At 41.5% G+C, this 23,709-nt stretch overlaps 1 protein-coding gene across 1 annotated transcript in view; it reads right to left on the minus strand.

The window, feature by feature from the left end:
* The window catches only part of LOC145410347 (uncharacterized), a 367,470-nt gene extending 347,051 nt beyond the window's left edge, over positions 1-20,419 (minus strand). Inside the window, exon 1 of the mRNA XM_080280488.1 lies at positions 20,237-20,419. Within this exon, the coding sequence (XP_080136614.1) occupies positions 20,237-20,419 (183 nt within the window). The remainder of the gene's footprint in view (positions 1-20,236) is intronic.
* Between the last annotated feature and the right edge of the window lie 3,290 nt (positions 20,420-23,709).

Consider the following 23,709-nt stretch of genomic DNA (forward strand, 5'->3'; position numbering starts at 1 on the left):
CAGTCTTTCAAACGTAGTGTGTCCAGGCATCTCAAAATGATCGGATCTTGAATTTGGCTCTCTATTGTATTTTGTTTTTCTCTTGGAGGGAACTGTTACTGCGGGCTCATGGCCTTTGGTTCCTTCTTCCTCACATTAAAAAAAAAAAAAAAAAAAAAAAAAAACAAACTCAATGTGTTTCTCCAAACGCTTCCTGTCATATCCACATCCACACCACAATGCTCCTTCACCTCCTCATTTGTCAGTCTGTCTCTCCATGTGACTCCACATGCTTCTCTCAAGTAACTCATTTCCACTGCTCTCACTCTTGACTTCTGTCCCACCAACATGGTCCAAGCTTCACTTCCATACATTAGAGTTGGTATCACAATACTGTCATGCAGTAACTTTTTCACTTCCATGCTCACTTCCCTGTTTCTTATCACTGCATCCTTTCTTCCTTGTTGTACCCTTTCAAGCACTTCATCATTGAAACTACCATCCTTACTCATCATGCTATCCATGTAATTAAACGCACTTACATTTTCCATTTCCTCCTCATCCAACCTCACTGAAAATTTACTGACATCACTTCTCTCGAAAACCATGACTTTACTCTTCCCTACATTCACCTTTAGATTTCGTTTCTTACACACACTCCCAAACTCAACCACCAAGCCTTGCACCTCCTCTTCATCTTCACTTAACAACACCATATCATCTGCAAACAACAGTACAGGGAGTATCCAAACACTGCCCTCTCTCACTAGGGCTGCTCCGACATCCACTGCCCTACCTTGTATCTCTTTTATAACCCTATCCATTTATGGACTGACCAACCATGGAGACATGACACACACCTGTTTCAATCCAACCTTCAAATAGAAAAATTCACTCAGTTCACTATTCACATGCACTGCAGCTTTAGCACCCTCATGCATACTCTTCACGACGATCAGCACCTTCCCATCTACTCCATAAATTCTTAATACTTTCCACATCCCTTGTCTATCCACCCTGTCATATGCTCTCTCCAAATCCATGAAGGCTGCATACAACTTCTTTCCCTTCTCTACAATCTTTTCCACTAAAGATCTAAGAATGAATATGTGATCTACACAACCTCTTCCCTTTCTAAAACCTCCCTGTTCTTCTCCAACTAATTCCTCTGTTATTCCTCTATGTCAAATAAGTATCCTACCATATACTTTTCCTATTACACTAAGAAGACAAGTGCCCCTATGATTACCACATACTTCTTTTTCCCTTTTTCCTTTGTACAGGGGAATAATTATACCTGACTTCCAATCCCCCGGGACTCTAGTTTCCTCCCAACCCAATCTGTACATTTTTCACATCCATTCTATCACTCTATCTCCCCCATGCTTCAGCATTTCACCACACACTCCATCAATACTTGGGCCTTTCCCCATTTTAACTTTATAGCTTCACAACTTCCATCTTACTGATTTCTTCCTCTCTTCTCACATTCCTCCGTCTTCCAGTAATTCCTCAGCCACTTACACTCGGATTACTATCATTCTGTATATTCAACAATTCCTTAAAGTGTTCACTCCATCTGCCCACTTTTTCTCTCTTCTCCACTAGTAATCTAACATTTTTAACATTCACGCCCCAACTAACTTCTTTGCCACCCTGTCTAACACTCTTTTCCTCTTTCCAGAACATTTTCTTACATTCCCTCCACTTTACACTCAAATTCCTTCCAAATTCTTCATCCACTCTCTTCTTACTTCCTCTTACTAATCTTTTCACCTCTCTCTTCCTTTCTACATATAACTCTCTCTTTCATCTCTCAACTTCTTCCATGCCTGTTTCTCATCCACTCACTATATAATTATATGCTTTCTTGTGAACATTACCTATATATATTTAATACAGGCATTACTTATATTACATAAATATCAAAAGAATATATTGCCATAAATTACCTGATGCATAAAATAAACTGGTAGAGATCAATCGATCTATCTATTGCCAGACACCTCAATCCCGTTTGGGGTGGCCACAAACAAATCGCCTCCAAGTCGCCCTGTCCCCAGACATTTCACTGCCCTGCTCCCAACTCACACTCTCCTCTCTCATATACCTCTCCACCCCATCCCTCCATCTCATCCTCGGCCTCCCCCTCCCTCTTCCCCCCTCCATCTCACTCACATACACTCTTTTCATCAGTCTTTCACCCTCCATCCTCTCCACATGGCCAAACCACCTCAGTGTGTTCCTCATAACGCTTCCTATCACATCCACATCCACACCACAACGCTCCTTTTAATCCTCATTCGTCAGTCTGTCTCTCCATGTGACTCCACAGACTCCTCTTAAATAACTCATTTCCACGGCTCTCACTCTTGACTTGTGTCCTTCCAACAACGTCCAAGCTTCACTTCCATACGTTAGAGTTGGTATCACAATACTGTCATGTAGTAACTTTTTCACTTCCATGCTCACTTCCCTGTTTCTTATCACTGCTTTCAAGGAACCAGCAATTTTTCTTCCCTGCTGTACCCTTTCAAGCACTTCACCCTCCAAACCTCCATCCTTACTCATCACACTACCTAAGCACTTAAATGTACTCACATTTTCCAATTCCTCACCATCCAACCTCGTTGTACATTCACTGACTTCACCTCTCTCAAAGACCATCACTTTACTCTTCCCTACATTCACCTTTAGATTCTATTTCTTACACACTCTCCTAAACTCATCCACATAGCCTTGCAGCTCCCCTTCGTCGTCACTCAACAACACAGCATCATCTGCAAACAACAGTACAGGGAATTTCCAAACACTTCCCTCTCTCACCAGGGCCACTCCAACATCCACTACCCTACCTTGTACCTCTTTTATTACCCCATCCATGTACAGATTGAACAACCATGGAGACATGACACATCCCTGTTTCAACCCAACCTTCAAAGAGAAAAATTCACTTAGTTCAACATCCACATGCACTGCAGCCTTAGCAGCAACATACATACTCTTCACAGCATTCAACAACTTCCCATCTACTCCATAAATTCTTAATACTTTCCACAATCCTTGTCTATCCACCCTGTCATATGCTTTCTCCAAATCCATGAAAGCCACATACAACTTCTTTCTCTTCTCTAGAAAGTTTTCCACTAAAGATCTAAGAATGAATATCTGATCTACACAACCTCTTCCCTTCCTAAAGCCTCCCTGTTCTTCTCCAACTAATTCTTCTGTTCTTTCTCTAACTCTGTCAATAAGTATCCTATCATACACTTTTCCTATTATACTAGGAAGACAAATGCCCCTATGATTACCACACACTTCTTTTTCCCCTTTTCCTTTGTATAAGGGAATAATTATACCTGACTTCCAATCCTCCAGTAGAGATGAGATGCTAAAAGCCTGTTAAACAAGAATACAACCTCAGTTCTACTGTACTGCCACATATGCTGTCCGTTTTGAAATGTGGTCCTCCTCCAAGCCTACTTGTAATGTTGAAGTGAAAGAAAGAATACTCTCTGCAAGTAGTGTACGATGTCAAACAGAAGGAAGCTGCCCATGGAAACTGCCCTTCCTTGAGACATAAGTTCACTTAGTCATATTATGTGATTATCATCCTTCTCTGCTGAAGTACATACACAAACTACAATTCACAAACAGTAAAGTACACCTTTAATCCATTCCGTGCCAGAGCCTTTGTCGGCTTTTTGGCTCCCAGTGCCGAGGGTTTGGGAGGCTAAGTGACACAGGGACGGCCATTTACAATTTGCCTTTTTTTCCCCATGAATAGACCTTGAAAGTGGTCAAGTCTGGTGATAGTAAAAGTGCTCACTTTGACTGTTTTTCACCCCAAAACAGGTGTTTTGGTCCAGCATGCCCAGATTTGCATCATATGGCTACTTTCAGATACAGTACCGCCAGCGGCTGATGTGGATAGATAGTCCAATTTGGTGTGGAGTAGGTGGATTCGTGTTGTACTTGTAGTATGAAAACACAACCTGGTTTACATAATGGAGCCACAGTCAAAATTATGATGATGGGAAGTTGGGGTTCCATGCAAATTTTAAGTATTTTCATATTCATTTCTTTTAATTATACTGGTATATGGCACTATAAACACTCGCATAAGGAACAATAAACACTCATGCTGCAGACAGTCACACTAGTTACGGTAAATCACACATTTCTTACGTTATTTTCCTTACAATACTTGATTTTTGCTTACATTTACTTACATTACTTTCATTATATACACTATTTATGCATCAGTTAGTTCAACACTTGAAAGTTCTCCAACTTTGACTGGAAGTCTGGAGTATGCACAGTATCTTTGGTAGTGCAGCAAAACCCAGATTTGCGTCAGATGGCTACTTTCAGATATTGTCAGTGGCTGATGTGGACAGATAGTCCATTTTGGTGTGGAGTGGGTGGATGTACTGAGTACTTGTAGCACGGAAATGCAACCTGGTGTATGTAATGCAGACACAGTTGAAACTATGGTGATGAGAAGTTGGAGTTCCATGCTAATTTTTTGTAGTTTCGCATTCTTCTTCTTTTTTTTAATGGCATGGGAAGGGAGGTGGGGGGGGTCTGTCATCCCATTTTCTGTCACAAAGTAAGGACAGACTCAAATAATTTCACGCAAATGTGAGGAAAACCGTGTCCGTATATACATGGACTCGGCACTTTAGGGTGCTATGAGTTAGTCCAATATATACAGACTCGGCAATTTTGACACAACTGGTTTGTCCGTATATATACGGACACGGCACGGAATGGGTTAATGCAATGCAGCCCCACACAGAACAACATACCTACTGACATCATACGCCCCACTCTTACAACACACATAATCCTTCAACATAATTTCTACAAAACATCACTGGGAATACCCAGCTACAGTGACCAGCTTCCTGGTGTCTACCTGATTCACATTCAGATGACTCCAGGGCAACAGCAACAACATGAAAATGATGGAAGCATGAAGGTTAATGAGTGTGACAAGCGTTCTGAGTGAAATACAGCAATCACTCAATTATCCAGACGTCCATTATCCAAATGATCTAATACCCAGATGCTGTGATCTGACTGCACTAGACCATTATACGTATACAGTATTTTTAAATTTTAGCCAGACAAAATGCTTGTGTCTGGGTGGAAATTATGGCCGCGTGAACATTTTCGCCTGCCCAGACAGGAATAGCCCGGTGGTGCCAAGCTGTTTGACTCGCCAGTTAGCCAAGTGTCTGTTAGAGACTCCCTCAGGCATTCCCAGTTCCTGCCTGGCAACCATGTATTGAACAGCTCCTCTCAGACAGTTATGGCGGCACATGTGGTGGCTTTTGTGGTTGTTCCCTACCTTCTTCAGGCTCATCAGGGTATGCCACTAGACCACACGGGATGTACCGTGCAGTGCAACAGTTTCACAAGCTGCAGTGCAACAGTGAGAGTCAAGGAGCTAGCAGGTTATTCAGCAAGACACCCTGCGAGGAATCATGAGTGTTGATGTTGATTTTATTCTAGCTTACTGTACTGAGTAATGATATTACTGTACTGTATTCTATTTTACCATGATTTTATTCCATTTTACCACTGTTTTTTGTGCCCACTGCATATTTCTTGTGTAGCTGTTTTTATCATGCTTTTTCATATCACTGCAGGGTATGATCCTGCAGTGGTGATTGCTTGTCTGCTTGTCTGTTTGACCATGATAATTGCTTGGCTGTGGTTTACAGGCCAGCTTGACTAGACAGAGTGGTACTAAACAACAGGGACAAGTGTTGGACGACGTACTGTAGTGGCCTTGTACACTGGCTTTCAAAGTTTCAAAGCAAGCCTGAGGACAGTAAATCACTCAGGGGGATGAGGGTGGGTTCATGGAATGTGGGAAGTTTGAGGGGAAGAGCGGGGGAAGTCGTTGAGGCATACAGGAGAAGGTGGGTGGATGTGGCGTGTTTGCAGGAAGTCTGGTACAGGGGTGGATCAGCCAGAAAGATTGTTGGGAAGGACTGTTGCTATAAGTTGTCTTGGCAAGGGGGGACAGATGGATATGGAGGTGTTGGTGTGATGGTTGAGGAGAAATGGGTGGAATATGTAATGAATGTTATGAGAGTAAGCGATAGGATATTGGTAGCGAAAATTCTGTTCGGTAGAAGGATTGCTGTGATTATATAGGCATATGTTCCACAGGCAGGATTGGATGACGCAGAGAAAGATAGATTTTGGGATGATTTAATACATGTAGTGGGTGGTATGCGGGATGATGAGATAGTGGTTTTGGGAGGGGATTTAAATGGTCATGTAGGTGAAGCAGCACAAGGTTATGAAGGAGTGCATGGGGGATGTGCGTATGGTATAGGGAATGCAGAAGGGGAAAGGATACTCGAGTTTGGGGAGGCAACGGACATGATTGTGTGCAACACATATTTTAGGAAAAGAGACACTAGGTTAATTACGTATGAGTCTGGGGGAAATAGCAGTCAGATAGATTATTTTCTGGTTAGGAAGGCCGATAGAAGGTTAGTGAGGGATGTTAAAGTTATAGGAAATGAGGAGTGTGTGCAGCAGCACAAACTACTGATTTGTGATATGGTGCTTAAAGAACGAGTGATGAAAAAGAGAACTTATGTACCTTGGAGGAAAATATGGAAGCTGAAAAACCAAGTAGTAAGGGATGCCTTCTATAGTGAGTTGAGGAGAGTGGTGGCTGAACAGGGAGCTGTTGACAGAGGCGTTAATGAACAGTACACAGCCATCAAGAACAATCTCTTGAGAGTTACTGATGTAACATGCGGTTGGATAAGAGGACCACCAAGACATAAAGTAACTTGGTGGTGGGATGAGGATGTAGAAGCTGCAGTTAAGGAGAAAAGAAGGCTTTTCTGGGAGTGGAAGAAGGGTGGTAGCAAAGAGGAATATTTGGCTGCCAAGCGTAGGGCTAGAAGAGAGGTATACAGGGCAAAGTCTGAGTCACAGAGACTTTTACTTGATAACCTAAATCATGGGGAAAGGAAAAATATAATATTTAGGGTGGCAGGTCAAGTGAAGAGGGATAATCAGGTTATTATAGGTGAGCAGTGTATGAAGAATGATGAAGGAAGGGTAGCGGTGAACAGTGAGGATATTAAAGATGCATGGAGAGAGCATTATAACCGGTTGTTGAATAAGGAGTTTGACTGGGACAGAGAAGGTTTGGAGCCAGCAGATCCAGTGTCTGGCCCTTGGCCTTTGATTGATGCTGCTACTGTGAGTGAGACAATAGGCAGGATGAAGGTGGGGAAGGCAGCAGGTGTGTCTGGGTTGACTGCCGAAATGTTGAAGGCCTCAGGTGATATAGGGGTGAAGTTAGTCACTGTACTGATAAATAGGATTATTTATGAGTGTGTTGTCCCAGATGATTGGCTGAAGAGTGTAACTGTAAATGTGTATAAAGGGAAGGGTGATGCCTTGGAAAGAGGAAATTATAGAGGTATAAAGCTTTTAGATCAGATAATGAAGGTAATGGAGATAGTTTTAGAAGGTATGATTAGAGAAAGAGTGAATATTGATGAGATGCAGTTTGGGTTTATGCCAGGTAGGGGGACCACTGATGCCATATTCATGTTCGACAGCTTCAGGAAAAATATATTGGTAGGAGAAGGGATCTTTATTTTGTTTTTGTTGATCTGGAAAAGGCCTTTGACAGAATCCCTAGAGAGGTGGTGAAGTGGGCAATGAGAAAGCTTGGCTTGGAGGAGTGGCTGGTTAGGGTGGTTATGGCTATGTATGTGGGTGCTCACACCCAGGTAAGAGTGAATGGAGATTTGAGTTACGGGTTTTCTGTGAATGTTGGTGTGCATCAGGGGTCGGTTTTGAGTCCCATGTTGTTTATCAAGGTACTTGAAGCCCTTTCACGTGACTTTAGAAACGGACTCCCATGGGAGTTGTTGTATGCTGATGATTTGGTGTTGATTGAAGAGAACAAAAGGGAGGCGAAGGAAAGGTTTAGGAAGTGGAGAGATGGTATTGGGCACAAGGGCTTAAGGGTAAATGCAGATAAAACAAAAGTGATGATATCTAGGGTTGGTGGCGGTACTGTCAAAGACGAGGGAAAGTGGCCATGTGCAGTCTGCCACAAGGGCGTGGGAAGTAATTCCATCTTGTGCGGTGTTTGTGATAAATGGGTGCATAAGAGATGTAGTGGTATCAGAGGTAGACTGCAAGATATTGCTGATTTTATGTGTGCGCGTGTTGGGGAGAGCAGGTGGAGATTGTCAGACGTGAAAGCATTGAACTTGCTGGTGAATCTCTTGAGTGTGTGGAAGAGTTTTGTTATTTGGGAGACATGTTGTGTGCTGGAGGTGGGGCTGGAGCTAGCTCTGTGACTAGGATGAGAAGTGGTTGGAAGAAGTTCAGGGAGCTCTTGCCTCTCCTGACATTGAGAGGACTCTCCCTACATGCTAAGGGATCCTTGTATGCAGCATGTGTTAGGAGTGTAATGTTGTATGGTAGTGAGACCTGGGCAGTGAAGGAGGAGGATATTCGTCGGCTCAGACGTACAGAAATGACAATGATTAGGTAGATGTGTAGTGCGTCCCTGTGTCCAAGGTCTGGGGGGTCTGGGCTCACGATGGAAGAGTTGAGAGGTAGGATGGGACTGGAGTGTATTAGTGTTGTGATGAAGAGAGGTAGATTGAGATGGTTTGGATATGAGGAGAGGATGGGGGATGATAACTGGGTTAGGAAGGTGAGAAATGTTAATATTGAGGGTGGGGTTACAAGGGGCAGACCGAGAAAGACATGGGCCGAGGTCATTAAGTGTGACCTCAGGGTTAAGGGACTGAACAGGGAGGCTGCAATGGATCGTGCAGCATGGAGAGCTGCCATTAGGTGACCAAGACCGACGCATGCAAGCATGTTGGAGCCTTCAAAAACGAAAACAAACAAAAACGATATGTATGAAGGGGGGCCCGGGGAGAAGTCTATTATCCGGACGGATCCACTTTCCGGACATGCCTTTAACTCAATCACGTTGGATAATTGAGGGATTACTGTACAGAAAGTGGGATAAGCTAACATACCAGTTACTGGCAGATCGGTGTGAATGAAAGGTACCAATGTGGAAGGGTTGGGCTCAATGAAGTAGGAACAATTAGATTTACAAATCTATTGAACACTGACAGTGCTTGGTTGATGCTAGAATTATGTATGATGGTGAAAGCCTGTAGACTAGTCAAGAGGGGAACAGCTTGGTGGGATGTGGAAGTTGAGATCAGCAGAAGGAAAACAGACCATGTGGCGTAATGAATGAAAACTGATATATATTTGGAGTAGGAAGTACAGTGGAATCTCCAAAATTGCATGTTTCTTCATGGCAGATCATAATACAGTGAGTCTTCGATACACAAAAGGGATAAGGACCAAAAAAAAACTTTCATAATTCGAAATTTCGTGTATCAGAACGATTTTCCCCACTGAAATATACATATAAACGGGGGGGATGCATCCTAGGACCCCCTCAGACCCCCCACCTAAACTTTACCCCCATCCCCATTTTGAAGTAAGCAATATCTGTATACAATTGTAGCAAAGGAGGTGGCCATATTCTTGTACATCTCCTACTTCTTTGTCACAGTCCCAACAGCAGAAGCTGCAAGGCCTAAACCACGCCCAATCTCCGAGAGTCCCTGCCCCTCCTCATGGGGTCTTATGGTTTCCAATTGCCTTTCCAGAGGCAGAGTACGGTGCTGTTGCCTCTTTACAGTGGGCTCCCCCAATGCTGGAGATGAAGCAGGGCACTTGGGAGGCATGGTGAAATACGAAAAGGTGAAGAGCTGCGAAAATATCCTCACGTATAGCCAAACTGCGAGGAGAGGAGGGACGTGGATTCATGGACTCAACTGAGAAGCGCGCAAAAATTTGTTTAACAGAGAGGGGTTAGTTCGTTTTCTCTCGGCAAGCGAGCTGTGCACAGTGCCCATTTTGTTCCATTAAACCCTTCATAGCTGTCAGACCTGAACAACACTTTACTGTTTCGGTGTCTGTGACATTGAGTTAGAGCGTCCTATAAAAAACTGCAAACAATTATGGGAAGGGAACGAAGGTCACTGGTGTGTTTACCCCAAGCAGTCAGGTGTTCTCTTCACTTCAGATGTATTTGCCGATGTTTACATGCTAATGTTACATGTGCCCTAATTTTGAGTAAGTTTCTCTCAGCAAAACATAATTTACCACCCTCAAAATAGTCAGAAATATACTGTACAGAAGACAAACTAGAGGAATATGAATTGAATTGGTAAGGTCTTTAGGCAGCATGCTTACACAAAAGATTATGGGTTTTACAATTTTAAGAGACGATATGGAACAAAAATGTTTGCTAATCAGATAAAACTCTTTCGTCCCACATGATCTCGTACATCAGAATTCAGTTCCACATTCTCCGTTCAGTATTGCTTTTCCCAATATATTTCGGACTGACTGAGAACAGTTATTTCTGCTCCTTAAAGGTATTGTACATTTACTGCTCATTCTTTTGTAAATTCTTCTGTGTATGTGTGAAAGAGAGAGGACTGATACAAACAATAATGTATTCCATTATCGCCTTCATAGCTGCTGGTCCTGAACAACGTCTTACTGTACTGGTGTCAGCGACACTGAGTTAGGGTGAGCTATAAAAAATTGCGAGCAATTATAGGAAGGGAACGAAGGTCACTGGTGTGTTTACACAACTCTACTCCACCATCCCAAGCAGTCAAGGCATGCACAGTTCACTTCATCCCAGATGTTTTCGCCGATGTTTACATGCTAATGTAACACACATCCTAATTTTATTAATTCGTACACGAATCATAGCAAATCACAGGATGGGTTTAGGGGAAAAAAATAATAATAAAAGAAAAAAAAACAAGCCAGGTGCGCCAGACGAGTCTTTTTACATATGTATGAAAAAGAAATTGATTTTAGAATTTTGAAAAAATGGTCCCAAGGCCGACCACGGGAGCACGCAAATTTCTGAACCCACAGCCACTGAGGGGGCTAAACATACGCTTTACTTTAAGCAGTAAAAGCACCTAACCACATCAGTTCTTCCTGATAGTCTGTTAGGCTATATTTTTTTTATTATTTCTGGGCTGGTAAATACATTAATCTTTTCTTGTTAAATCTGTTTCCCCGTCGTTTTTAGCTGTTCTAGTACGACAACTCTTGTTTATTTCGTTAACATAATGACGGAAAGGACTGTTCTTCCCTAAGTGTTTAACTACACCTGGCCTAACCGAGCTTATCTGTACCTAATAATTTTAACCTAACCTAACCTCCAGTTGGGAAATTGGGAAACAATATCCACCTTTCAACACGATGAGTTTCTTCCACTGCGCTGGAAATGATCGTAGGGGAAAGTGACGATAATAACAGGGAGGAAATTTTTCAGCAAAAGAAAGTAATTTCCCAGACTGAAAGTTGTCAGAAAATTACAGAAACAAGCTGGAAGATTATGAATTGAATTGGTAAGGTCTTTCTGCTGCTTCAAGTGTACAATGAAAGACACAAGTATCTTCCCAAAGTCTGACGAAAAATAGGGTGGAAAAATCAAACCATTTGGAACACGCACTAGTAGAAACAGGGTTTTCATTGTATTTCGCCTGGTGTAAATTTTGTTCAGATGGAACTGGGAAGATAGCTGTGTCTTTCATTGAACATTTACCAGTAAATAAATCAATTTAACAGTAAAAGTGAGCAGATGGAGAGAACACTTTAAGGAATTGTTGAACGTGGAGGATGGAAGTAATGCGAGTATAAGTGGCTGGGGAATGGCTGGAAGAAGGAGGGAGGTGAGAAGACAGGAAGAAATCAGTAGGATAGAAGTTGTGGAAGCAATGAAGAAAGTTAAATCGGGGAAAGCCCCAGGAATTGATGGAGTGTGTGGTGAAATGCTGAAGCATGGGGGAGAGATAGTAGTTGAATGGATGTGGAAGATGTGCAGATTGGCCTGGGAGGAAGGTAGAGTCCCGGAGGATTGGAAGTCAGGTATAATTATTCCCTTGTACAAAGGAAAAGGGGAAAAAGAAGTGTGTGGTAATCATAGGGGCATTTGTCTTCTTAGTATAATAGGAAAAGTATATGGTAGGATACTTATTGACAGAGTTAGAGAAAGAACAGAGAAATTAGTTGGAGAAGAACAGGGAGGCTTTAGGAAGGGAAGAGGTTGTGTAGATCAGATATTCATTCTCAGATCTTTAGTGGAAAAGTTTCTAGAGAAGGGAAAGAAGTTGTATGCGGCTTTCATGGATTTGGAGAAAGCATATGACAGGGTGGATAGACTAGGATTGTGGAAAGTGTTAAGAATATATGGAATAGATGGGAAGTTGTTGAATGCTGTGAAGAGTATGTACGATGGTGCGAAGGCTGCAGTGCGTGTGGATGGTGAACTAAGTGAATTTTTCTCTTTGAAAGTTGGGTTGAAACAGGGATGTGTCATGTCTCCATGGTTGTTCAATCTGTACATGGATGGGGTAATAAAAGAGGTACAAGGTAGGGTAGTGGATGTTGGAGTGGCCCTGGTGAGAGAGGATAGTGTTTGGAAACTCCCTGTACTGTTGTTTGCAGATGATACCGTGTTGTTGAGTGAAGACGAAGGGGAGCTGCAAGGCTTGGTGGATGAGTTTGAGAGAGTGTGTAAGAAACGGAATCTAAAGGTGAATGTAGGGAAGAGTAAAGTGATGGTCTTTGAGAGAGGTGAAGTCAGTGAATGTACAGCGAGGTTGGATGGTGAGGAATTGGAAAATGTGAGTACGTTTAAGTACTTGGGTAGTGTGATGAGTAAGGATGGAGGTTTGGAGGGTGAAGTGCTTGAAAGGGTACAGCAGGGAAGAAAGGTTGCTGGTTCTTTGAAAGCAGTGATAAGAAACAGGGAAGTGAGCATGGAAGTGAAAAAGTTACTACATGACAGTATTGTGATACCAACTCTAACGTACGGAAGTGAAGCTTGGACGTTGTTGGAAGGACACAAGTCAAGAGTGAGAGCCGTGGAAATGAGTTATTTAAGAGGAGCCTGTGGAGTCACATGGAGAGACAGGCTGACGAATGAGGATATAAAGGAGCGTTGTGGTGTTGATGTGGATGTGATAGGAAGCGTTATGAGGAACACACTGAGGTGGTTTGGCCATGTGGAGAGGATGGAGGGTCGGAGACTGATGAAGAGAGTGTATGTGAGTGAGGTGGAGGGGGAAAGAGGGAGGAGGAGGCCGAGGATGAGATGGAGAGATGGGGTGGAGAGGTATATGAGAGAGGGGGGTGTGAGTTGGGAGCAGGGGAGTGAAATGGCGGGGGACAGGGCGACTTGGAGGCGATTTGTTTGTGGCCACCCCAAACGGGATTGAGGCGTCTGGCAATAGATAGATAGATAGATAGATAGAACAGTAATTGTGTTTTGTTTCCGCCAGATTAATCGTGATTTCAGACTATTCAGGCACCTCTTCACACCATAAAGTCTGGATAATAAGGCTATCTCTGTATTTCCTTTCATATCGATTTTCCTATCACTGAGACAGATATTTTCGTATTGTGGAATTTGTCCTATACAGTACAATCCCAGTTAACAAGGCGGCTTGGGGAATTTACCTTCCCGGTTACAGATTTTTCCCGTAGTTCTGATATTCAAATCTATACAAAGGCGAAATTATCACAGCAGTAAATACAATTCAGTTACTCATCACTCACATCAGGGGCCACACTAAAAGATTCCACCTAAAAAATTGCCTGGTAAATACACACCATGGTCATAATGCACGTGCATGCAATGCCTTGCAGTACTGCAAAATGCACAAGTCCATTCTCATAACTACCGAATAATTTGTTGTATGTACTGTACTCATAAAAATGGAAAACCAAAGAAATAAAATCCTGAATATTTATTGATGAATTATCACAACACCTGTGTCCCCACATGAGCTTTGTTTACGGTCCCGGCCCCAACTGACTGCCACCATTCCGCCACTCATCTGTTTTGCACCATTCTGTTAACTACCGAAGTATTCATTGTATATACTATACTCATAAAAGTGGAAAAATAAAGAAATAAAATCCTGAACATTTTGGTGAACTGATGTTAAGACTGCACTGTAGAATTATCACAACCCCTGTGCTTCCACACAAGCTTTGTTTACGGTCCCGGCCCCGACTGACCGCCACCATTCCACCCCTCACCCGCCAATCAGCTGTTTTGTACAAAATAAAATACAGTACATGATTTACATATGAAGTGCAAGCACATTATCATTATTATTATTTTTTTTTTTCCAACAAAGTAAACCTACATTCCTATTACCATTTTTTTTTTCATTTCTGCCAACACACATGCGTTCTAAGATGAATTTACAGTATGTGGTGCAAGTTAGAGTTGGTCCGTTAGGAAGAAAAACACCGGCGTTTGCCGTTTGTTGATTTGCTCTCTCCCGAGATGTCTGGTTTACAAATTCCATGCCTGTCTTTGAAACGATTTAACCGTCCAATACTGAAATCACACTCGACTTCTATATTCATTTTACTGCGAAACTCTCTTGCTTTTTCTTATATAAGAGGACCAGAAATAGGTGCTCCCCTAGATCTTTCTAAGCAAAACCACTTGAACGATGAAGAGTATGCCTTTTTTCAATGGACTTACTTGTCTCGCTTTTCATGAAAAATTCATTGAGCTTGGATGCTTACGCCTTGATATCATAAATCGTTAAATTTCCTACATTATATTCAGTCATCAGTGTTTTATAATGTTCGCCTTTTTCAAATCTATTGCATATGTCCAGCTTCTGTTTCAAGGTAAGCATGACACGCTTGCGTTTAGTTTGCTCTTTTAGGCATTTTGGAGTGCTGAAATTACTGTCCATCAGAGCAACACAACAGCAAGAGAGCTTGTTTACTGTCTGGTGGTAAAAAGCAGTCTGGTGATTTGTGGAAATTGTGGAGGATGACTGAATTCAAGTAGGGGAAAGAGGGAAGAGGAGGGCTGGTTAAGAGGATTTACTAGGGATTTACATTAGCCAGAGATGCTTTCACCTCGCTTAGTCCGACTTCACCCAGCCTTGCGTGACACGATAAAACGGAGGTTTGGCGGTCCATTCAAATTGGCGCAAAGTTACAACTTACTAACATTTTTACCAGCCCTTGAATTTTCCCGTTTTTCTGAGTATTCCATTTGTCTGGATACCGGATAGCAGGGATTGTACTTTATTAATTGCTTTCATACCATCGAAAATTCGTACTTCGGGTTTTCATATTTTGAAGACTCACTGTACGTGGCAACATCATGCAGGCTCGCAGTATCACTAAATTTCAGATAGTACATGAAATTCAAGAATGCAGCCATCAAAATGGGCGCTTTTTTGACGCCTTGTGTAATATGTGCCACCATTACCTCGAGTCTGCATGTCTAGCTGGGCGTAACCCACTCATAGTCAAGCATGACAATTACTTAACCAATCATATTCAGGCACAGTACTTACTATAAGCCAATCACAGTGCTTCCCTACCATGCCAAGCATGAAGATTGTTAGTGTTCACTGGTGATCAATTTGATGTTGGTTTGGGGAACTTTTCTGAAATGACATACCCATACGTAATTTTCCCCATAACATCAAGTTATTTCTAACTTGCAGAATTCTCATACAATGAATGGATGAGAAATAGGGGCGTGGAAGAAGTTGAGAGGCGGAAGAGAGAGTTATATGTAGAAAGAAAGAGAGAGGTGAAAAGATTAGTAAGAGAGAGTAAGAAGAGATTGGATGAGGAATTTGGAAGGAATTTGAGTGTAAAGTGGAGGGACTGTAAGAAAATGTTCTGGAAAGAGGTGAAAAGAGTAAGACAGGGTGGAAGTGAAGTTAGCTGGGGAGTGAAAGATAAAAATGGTAGATAACTAGTGGAGAAGGGAGAATAAGTGAGCAGATGGAGAGAACACTTTAAGGAATTGTTGAACATAGAGGATGGAAGTAATGCGAGTATAAGTAACTGGGGAATGGTTGGGAGAAGGAGGGAGGTGAGAAGACAGGAAGAAATCAGTAGGATAGAAGTTGTGGAAGCAATGAAGAAAGTTAAATCGGGGAAAGCCCCAGGAATTGATGGAGTGTGTGGTGAAATGCTGATGCATGAGGGAGAGATAGTAGTAGAATGGATGTGGAAGATGAGCAGATTGGCCTGGGAGGAAGGTAGAGTCCCAGAGGATTGGAAGTCAGGTATAATTATTCCCTTGTACAAAGGAAAAGGGGAAAAAGAAGTGTGTGGTAATCATAAGGGCATTTGTCTTCTTAGTATAATAGGAAAAGTATATGGTAGGATACTTATTGACAGAGTTAGAGAAAGAACAAGAGAAATTAGTTGGAGAAGAACAGGGAGGCTTTAGGAAGGGAAGAGGTTGAGTAGATCAGATATTCATTCTTAGATCTTTAGTGGAAAACTTTCTAGAGAAGGGAAAGAAGTTGTATGCGGCTTTCATGGATTTGGAGAAAGCATATGACAGGGTGGATAGACAAGGATTGTGGAAAGTGTTAAGAATATATGGAGTAGATGGGAAGTTGTTGAATGCTGTGAAGAGTATGTACGATGGTGTGAAGGCTGCAGTGCAAGTGGATGGTGAACTAAGTGAATTTTTCTCTTTGAAAGTTGGGTTGAAACAGGGATGTGTCATGTCTCCATGGTTGTTCAATCTGTACATGGATGGGGTAATAAAAGAGGTACGAGGTAGGGTAGTGGATGTTGGAGTGGCCCTGGTGAGAGAGGATAGTGTTTGGAAACTCCCTGTACTGTTGTTTGCAGATGATACTGTGTTGTTGAGTAAAGACGAAGGGAGCTGTAAGGCTTGGTGGATGAGTTTGGGAGAGTGTGTAAGAAACGGAACCTAAAGGTGAAAGTAGGGAAGAGTAAAGTGATGGTCTTTGAGAGAGGTGAAGTTGGTGAATGTACAGCAAGGTTGGATGGTGAGGAATTGGAAAATGTGAGTACGTTTAAGTACTTGGGTAGTGTGATGAGTAAGGATGGAGGTTTGGAGGGAGAAGTGCTTGAAAGGGTACAGCAGGGAAGAAAGGTTGCTGGTTCCTTGAAAGCAGTGATAAGAAACAGGGAAGTGAGCATGGAAGTGAAAAAGTTACTACATGACAGTATTGTGATACCAACTCTAACGTATGGAAGTGAAGCTTGGACATTGTTGGAAGGACACAAGTCAAGAGTGAGTGCAGTGGAAATGAGTTATTTAAGAGGAGCCTGTGGAGTCACATGGAGAGACAGGCTGACGAATGAGGATATAATGGAGCGTTGTGGTGTGGATGTGGATGTGATAGGAAGCGTTATGAGGAACACATTGAGGTGGTTCAGCCATGTGGAGAGGATGGAGGGTGAAAGACTGACGAATAGAATGTATGTGAATGAGGTGGAGGGGGAAGAGGGAGGGGGAGGCCGAGGATGAGATGGAGGGATGGGGTGGAGAGGTATATGAGAGAGGGGGGTGTGAGTTGGGACTGGGGCAGTGAAATGGCGGGGGACAGGGCGACTTGGAGGCGATTTGTTTGTGGCCACCCCAAACGGGATTGAGGCGTCTGGCAATAGATAGATAGATAGATTTTAGAAGAGAGGCAAAAATTATGGAATGTGGGAAAAAAAGTGTTATAAGAGGTGAAAGTGGATGAACTCAAATGTAAGGTGTACAAGAAGGAGATCGAGAAACTATTCTGAAAAACTGATGAATGGGAATAATGAGATGAGTAAGGTAAACATGACTGGATTTGGTGGTACACAAATAAGATGTATGATGCCCAAGAAGATCACAATGGTACCTTTGAAGAATGCTATGAGCAAGATGAAGAAAGGAAAGACAGCAAGTGTCAATGCAGTAACTGTCCTCAGTTACATGGTTGTGCATCACAGATATGAATCATGTGGAGACAAAAAGCATGGTTCCAATCCAATCTGCAAATTCTCAGAAGTTATGCTGCCTAAGCCTAGGGTAAAATCCTGATACTTCAAATCTGAGAATGATGGCATCACGGTGCATGAGCCTCAACCCATGAAAAAACAGATAAAAATGCAGTGATATCAGAAGGGCAAAATGTAACAACAAAACAATCTAAGGAGTTTCCTGCTGCCTCCACTCCCCATTAAAGTTGCAGAAACAGACTCAGTCTCAACTTCTCGGTCTCACATTCTCCCCTCAACACCATGCCTGTTGTCATCTGTTAGGGAGTGTCACAATTTGTTGCTTTATGACTTTTCCAATGTCACTGCTTTATGGCTGTTTTGCCTCTGAATACAGAAAACTCTAAATTATCCACTGTAATTCAGCCAAGCTTATGCTGGTTAAAGCAAAACGCTGGATATTCACATCCAGCGCAACATTCAGCTTTGAGCCGGATAATGTGATTCTATCCGTCTCGAACCTCTATCCTGAAAACTTTACCATGAGTAAATGATGAAAACTAAGCATATAAAAACAATACAGTGACGATCAAGTACAGTAATACAGTACTGTACATATCATACTACTGTATGCAATGTACATACTCACTAAGTGCTGGCATCAATGGGAAGAAACAGTACTAGGGGTTTACACTTGTAAATAGAACAGTACACAATTCAGCACAGGAGTAGTTTAACAATCACAACAGAGCACTGGGACTTGAGCAATGACAAGCTATTAGCTTTGCAATACAATACAGTACAGTAGCTTGAACACAGGATGCCACACAGTTAGTCAAAGCACCACAGTTTGCCGACTGCATGGTCAGAAGAGCGGGAGCACACAGGCAAGTCTTGACTCTACGACACCCACGGGCAAGAATGAGAAAGCAGCAGTGTTCTTGGTGCGTGGGATAAGCCACGCCCACAGCAGATTCTGATTGGCTGGTGAGCAGCAGGCGTTTTCATTGGCTTTCGAATGTCGGGATTTCCCATGGTGCCAGTTGGCTACTGCTAATAAACCAGTCGAGACCCCTCAACGCTGGATATTGCACTGGACCACCGGTTAAGTCCCATTTCAGTGCTGGATGTTGCATAAAAATCACCAGATATTGCTTTAATAGAGCCAAGACAACTGCGCCGGATACTACGCTGGGACGGATATTGTGATGACAAATAATTGTGAGTTAACTGCAGTGAAGTATGCCTTCAGAAAGCATATCAGTATATGTGTGGCTATACAATGGTCTTAGGGTGGGAAGTGGAGGCCAGGCTTAAGATGAGGTAAACATGTTAGCATTTATACAGTGTTTCATGTGTCTGAGTTAAGTGAATTATTGTACAATGTATCCAGGGTTAATACATTAACTGTGTAACTTGGAAAAAGATTGTACATGCAGAGATGTTAAAATGTACTGGTAAGAGTGAAGTGAACTATTTGTGGGAAATACGACAGATAACTACTAACTCTCTCCCTATGAGATGTTCTTCTCTTTTCCCTCTATTATTCAGTCACATCCCTTCAGAATACTAGCAGGATAACATAAGAAGATACTGTATAAAGATGATGTACTGTGTGAAGATTGCAAGGAGAAAGAGTATAGCAGTGTATACTTCCTCTGTGTGAACTACATTTTAGCTCCTCTCTGCCATCAGTGTCACCTACATACTGTATAATCATAGCTCAACATCCTTAAGACATGGTAAACTGCATTTGACTCACTGTGACAGCATGATCATTTTGGCACTGATTTACGTACATTGTGTTTTTTGTGCTTATAACTCCTACCTCATGTACCACAAGCATGTCTCACTTAACTGCTTAAATCCAGGCAACATCCTTTATTACTTTGTTCTTGCTGCTACCCTATGATTTTATTGAACTTACAAAAGGACTCTCTTACTGAAGTGGTTTATCAAGGCTATCTAACCCTACCAGTTCAAAAAGTCCCTTCAAAGCTAAATAAAATCAAGATATGGCAAGAAGTAAACAAGAAGTAAATGAAAGCTGCATCCCTAGTCTTACAGGGTTAAAACTGCTTCATTTAAAGCAGAATTTTCCTATACCCTTCTAAGACTTACTCCTTTAATCTAGTGATGTAATTTAATTTAATTCTTACTATCTCCAGATGATTCTACTCAGTCTGGGTAGACCTCTTGTACTGACGGGATAACTGAAGGCTATATCTAACCTCACCTGTTTGAACAGTCTCTCACAAGCTGAGCCAAACAGTGAGAAAAGAGCAGGAATCAATTATGATAAATATGCCATCATAGCACAGAGGTTAAGTGAGATCCTGATTTCTCCTACCCTAACCTAATACAGACTAAAGTATACATGTTTCCTTACCTGCAGAAGCTCCTTGAAGTATGGACTGCAAGCAGAGAGGACAACCTTGTGAGCCTTGAGCTGGCGGCCATCACATGCCAGCGTCACATCCACAAAGTGCTCACCTTCCCGCAGTGTCTCAAACTCCGCCGTGATGTTGGTGCGGTAGTTGTTCCACCGCAGGCAGAAGTGTTGCTCCACCATCTGGCAGAATATTATAGAGGGTCAGTACTGTACTAGCTCTAGTGATTCATGTTACATACTATGCTCCACTTATGTGGTCATCACTATCATCATCCTTACTTCTTTTCTTCCTAAGGATGGAGTGAGACCAAGTCAAGAAAACAAGAAAAGAGAAAGCATTAAAGAGGGAGAACTATCTATAACCTGTTAAGTGAAATAAGCCAGACTCTACCTTACACAACATTCATATTTCTGGAACTCTGGTTCCACCTCACAGTATGCAGCATGTGTTAGGAGTATAATGTTGTACAGTAGTGAGACCTGGGTAGTAATGGGAAAGGATATTTGTAAGCTCAAATGTACTGAAATGATGATTAGAGGAATGTGAAGTGCATCTTTGAAGGAAAGGCCATGGAAGTTGCATTGCAAATGAAAAGTTATGATGAAAAGCCGGGTCTGGAAAGTATCAGTGTTATGATGAGGAGGGGCAGATTTAGGTGGCTGGAGCACAGTTGAAAGGATGGAAGAAGACAACTGGGTGTGGAGGTGAGAGGTGTGAACATTTGTGGGTTAGGTCGTGAAAGGCTGACCACAGAAGACCTGGGATGAGGATCCAGAGTACTGTCACAAGAATATGGAACTGATTAAGGAGACTGCCAGCGATCAAGCAGCATGAAGAGCTGCCATTAGGTGATTAAAGCCAATGCAGGAAAGCATGTTGGATGTCATCTGTCATCTATCATCGCTGTGTACTGCCCTCCCTCAAACTCACATCACCTTTATTCCTTTACCTCTTCGCCTTATCCTCAGTTCCCCCTCCACCTCACTCACATACACTTTCCTAGTCATCTATTACTGAACGTTATCTTTACATGATCAAACCATCTCAGGTACCTATAACACTTTCCAGCACATCCACACTAACACTACAATACTCCATCACTTCCTCATTTATTTTTCTCTCCCTGTAACTCCTCGTGCCCCTCTCAAATACAGGTAACTCATTTTCATTCCTCTCACTCTGACTTGTATCCTCCAACAGAATCCAAGCCTCATTTTCTTATATTAGATTGCAATATTGTACTGTAATGCAATGCTCACTTCGCTATTCCTTTTCACTGCCCTTAGTGTGCCTGAAACCTTCTTTCACTTCCTCCAAAATTCTATCCTTCCTCATCGTATTACCAAAATATCTGAAGGCAGTCACATTCTCCTTTTCCAGACCAATCAGCCACATTATGCACTCCATAACTTCATTCTTCTCAAGACCATAACTTTATTCTTTGCTACAAGCACTTTCAATTCTTACACACACCAGTCAACGTGTTCACAGTGCAACATCCTCTCACCCATCATATAAAACCCATGGAAGGTTAGGGTGAAATTTACAACAAATATGAATATACTGTGTGATACATCAACATCTGATCAACGGGAAGATTACTACCTTAACCAGTTACAGGTGATAATTAGGTGTAATGCACTGGATAAGTTGGCTGGTGTAGAGTATATCAAACTCATTCACCATGTACAGTAACATTAACTTACTTTTTTTTTTTTTCCCAACAAAATCCAGACATTTTACGAAAAGGTGCCTACTAAAACTCAACTGCTTCTTATGACGTTTGCTTGCCAGTTTCCACCACTTTACAATGGCAGATGTTTGTAAAATGCTGTTATATGTTAAAACTCAATGCAGGTTGCTTATACATGATTTATGATATATCTTGCAAGATATGAGAGGAAACATGCAGACTGTCAAACATAAAGTAAAACAGAACATCATCTGTGGATTCTTTGATTTGGACTACATAAAAAAAAAAATAAAAATAAAAATAAAAATAAAAAATAACAAAAAAATACAACCCCCAAAATGTCCAAGATGCAGCAATACACTAAGTGATAAATTAGAGTGAACTCTACGATAAAGAGCAACACAGCCCTCAGATTTACATGATACTATTAAATATACTCAGCCTAACACTGAACCTGTAATTTAAGTACATCAGAATCACAACAAATCACATGGCTTAAACAGTGAGTTCTCATTAGCTTTAGCTTTACGTAGCCATTTTTATTAAGTTACTTTAGCTACTCACTAAAGTACACAGCAAATTACAGGAAATTGTCTGTCAAAGTTCTTTTTATTACCTGTCAATGCAAAAAGCTGTAATATTTTGGAATACATCCCTGATATATATACAACAAGAACTGCCCACACAAGAGAAAAATGCATGGATGACTGGATCTAAACTACTGTGAGTGAGACATTTATTACAAGTGTGTGAGATGTAGGAAGAGGTGAGTCAATGGATGCCTCCTGACCTAACCCACATCCTGACTCCATATAAAGGTACAAATTAAATCTTAGTACAGTGTACAGTCTACATTTCCTGGGAGATGATTAGAACTCATCTCATCCATAAACACTCCCTTCAAATGTGTATATATATATATATATATATATATATATACAGTAGAACCTCTTTGGTCTGGACCCCTTTGATCCGGACTTCTGTTAATTCGGACAAAATTTAAAAATAATAATCTCCAAAAATATGTTGAAAGTAATTCTAAAGTCATTTTCAGTATCAGCACGGAAAGCGATAGTCATTCGTTTAGTCTCGGATCACGCTAGGTAGCAACATGGGCGCCTGTTTAAACACATGCTAGCATTCGTTCCATCAACTAGTTCACCAACCATTTATATTTTTATGCTGTATTCCTAAAGTTAATCCTCCTTACCATGCTCCTTAATTCAAGTGTAGCTTCTGCAATGAATAAAGGTGTTTAAAGGGGAGTTTGCTTACACAAAAATGGGTCAGAATATTCTGCAGTGTTTAATGATTACTGTAGGTTATTTTTTGTACTTAAATGTGCTTTACATGTACAGTACAACAAACATTAGCTTCTTGCCCATATGGGCATTATCAATATGCCAAAGATGACAATGTACTTTTTTGCCTACATAAGTTTTATTTTTACTCCAAATATTACAGTTAATTCATCATCATTCATGATGAATTAAGTTAATTAATGAATACAGTTAATTAATTAATTTATTTTTTTGCCTACACAGGCCTTAGTCACTTACTACAATTTAAAATGTAGGCTAGTTTCTTGTCATGGCCTTAGCTGTAAATTATGCAATACAAAACTATCGTACATGATTAGTTTGGTTATTTTAGTATCCTTTCATCTTTTGCAGTTACGTAGGGTTGACATATGCCACATATGTTAATAATTAACAAACATACCATATGCAGATAGTTTTTGGTATGAACTGGAGATTACCCTGATGGTCCGGACAA

The sequence above is a fragment of the Coenobita brevimanus genome, chromosome 85 (genome assembly GCF_032717465.1).
Source record: "Coenobita brevimanus isolate Jiangsu-jjx chromosome 85, ASM3271746v2, whole genome shotgun sequence".
NCBI lineage: Eukaryota > Metazoa > Arthropoda > Malacostraca > Decapoda > Coenobitidae > Coenobita > Coenobita brevimanus.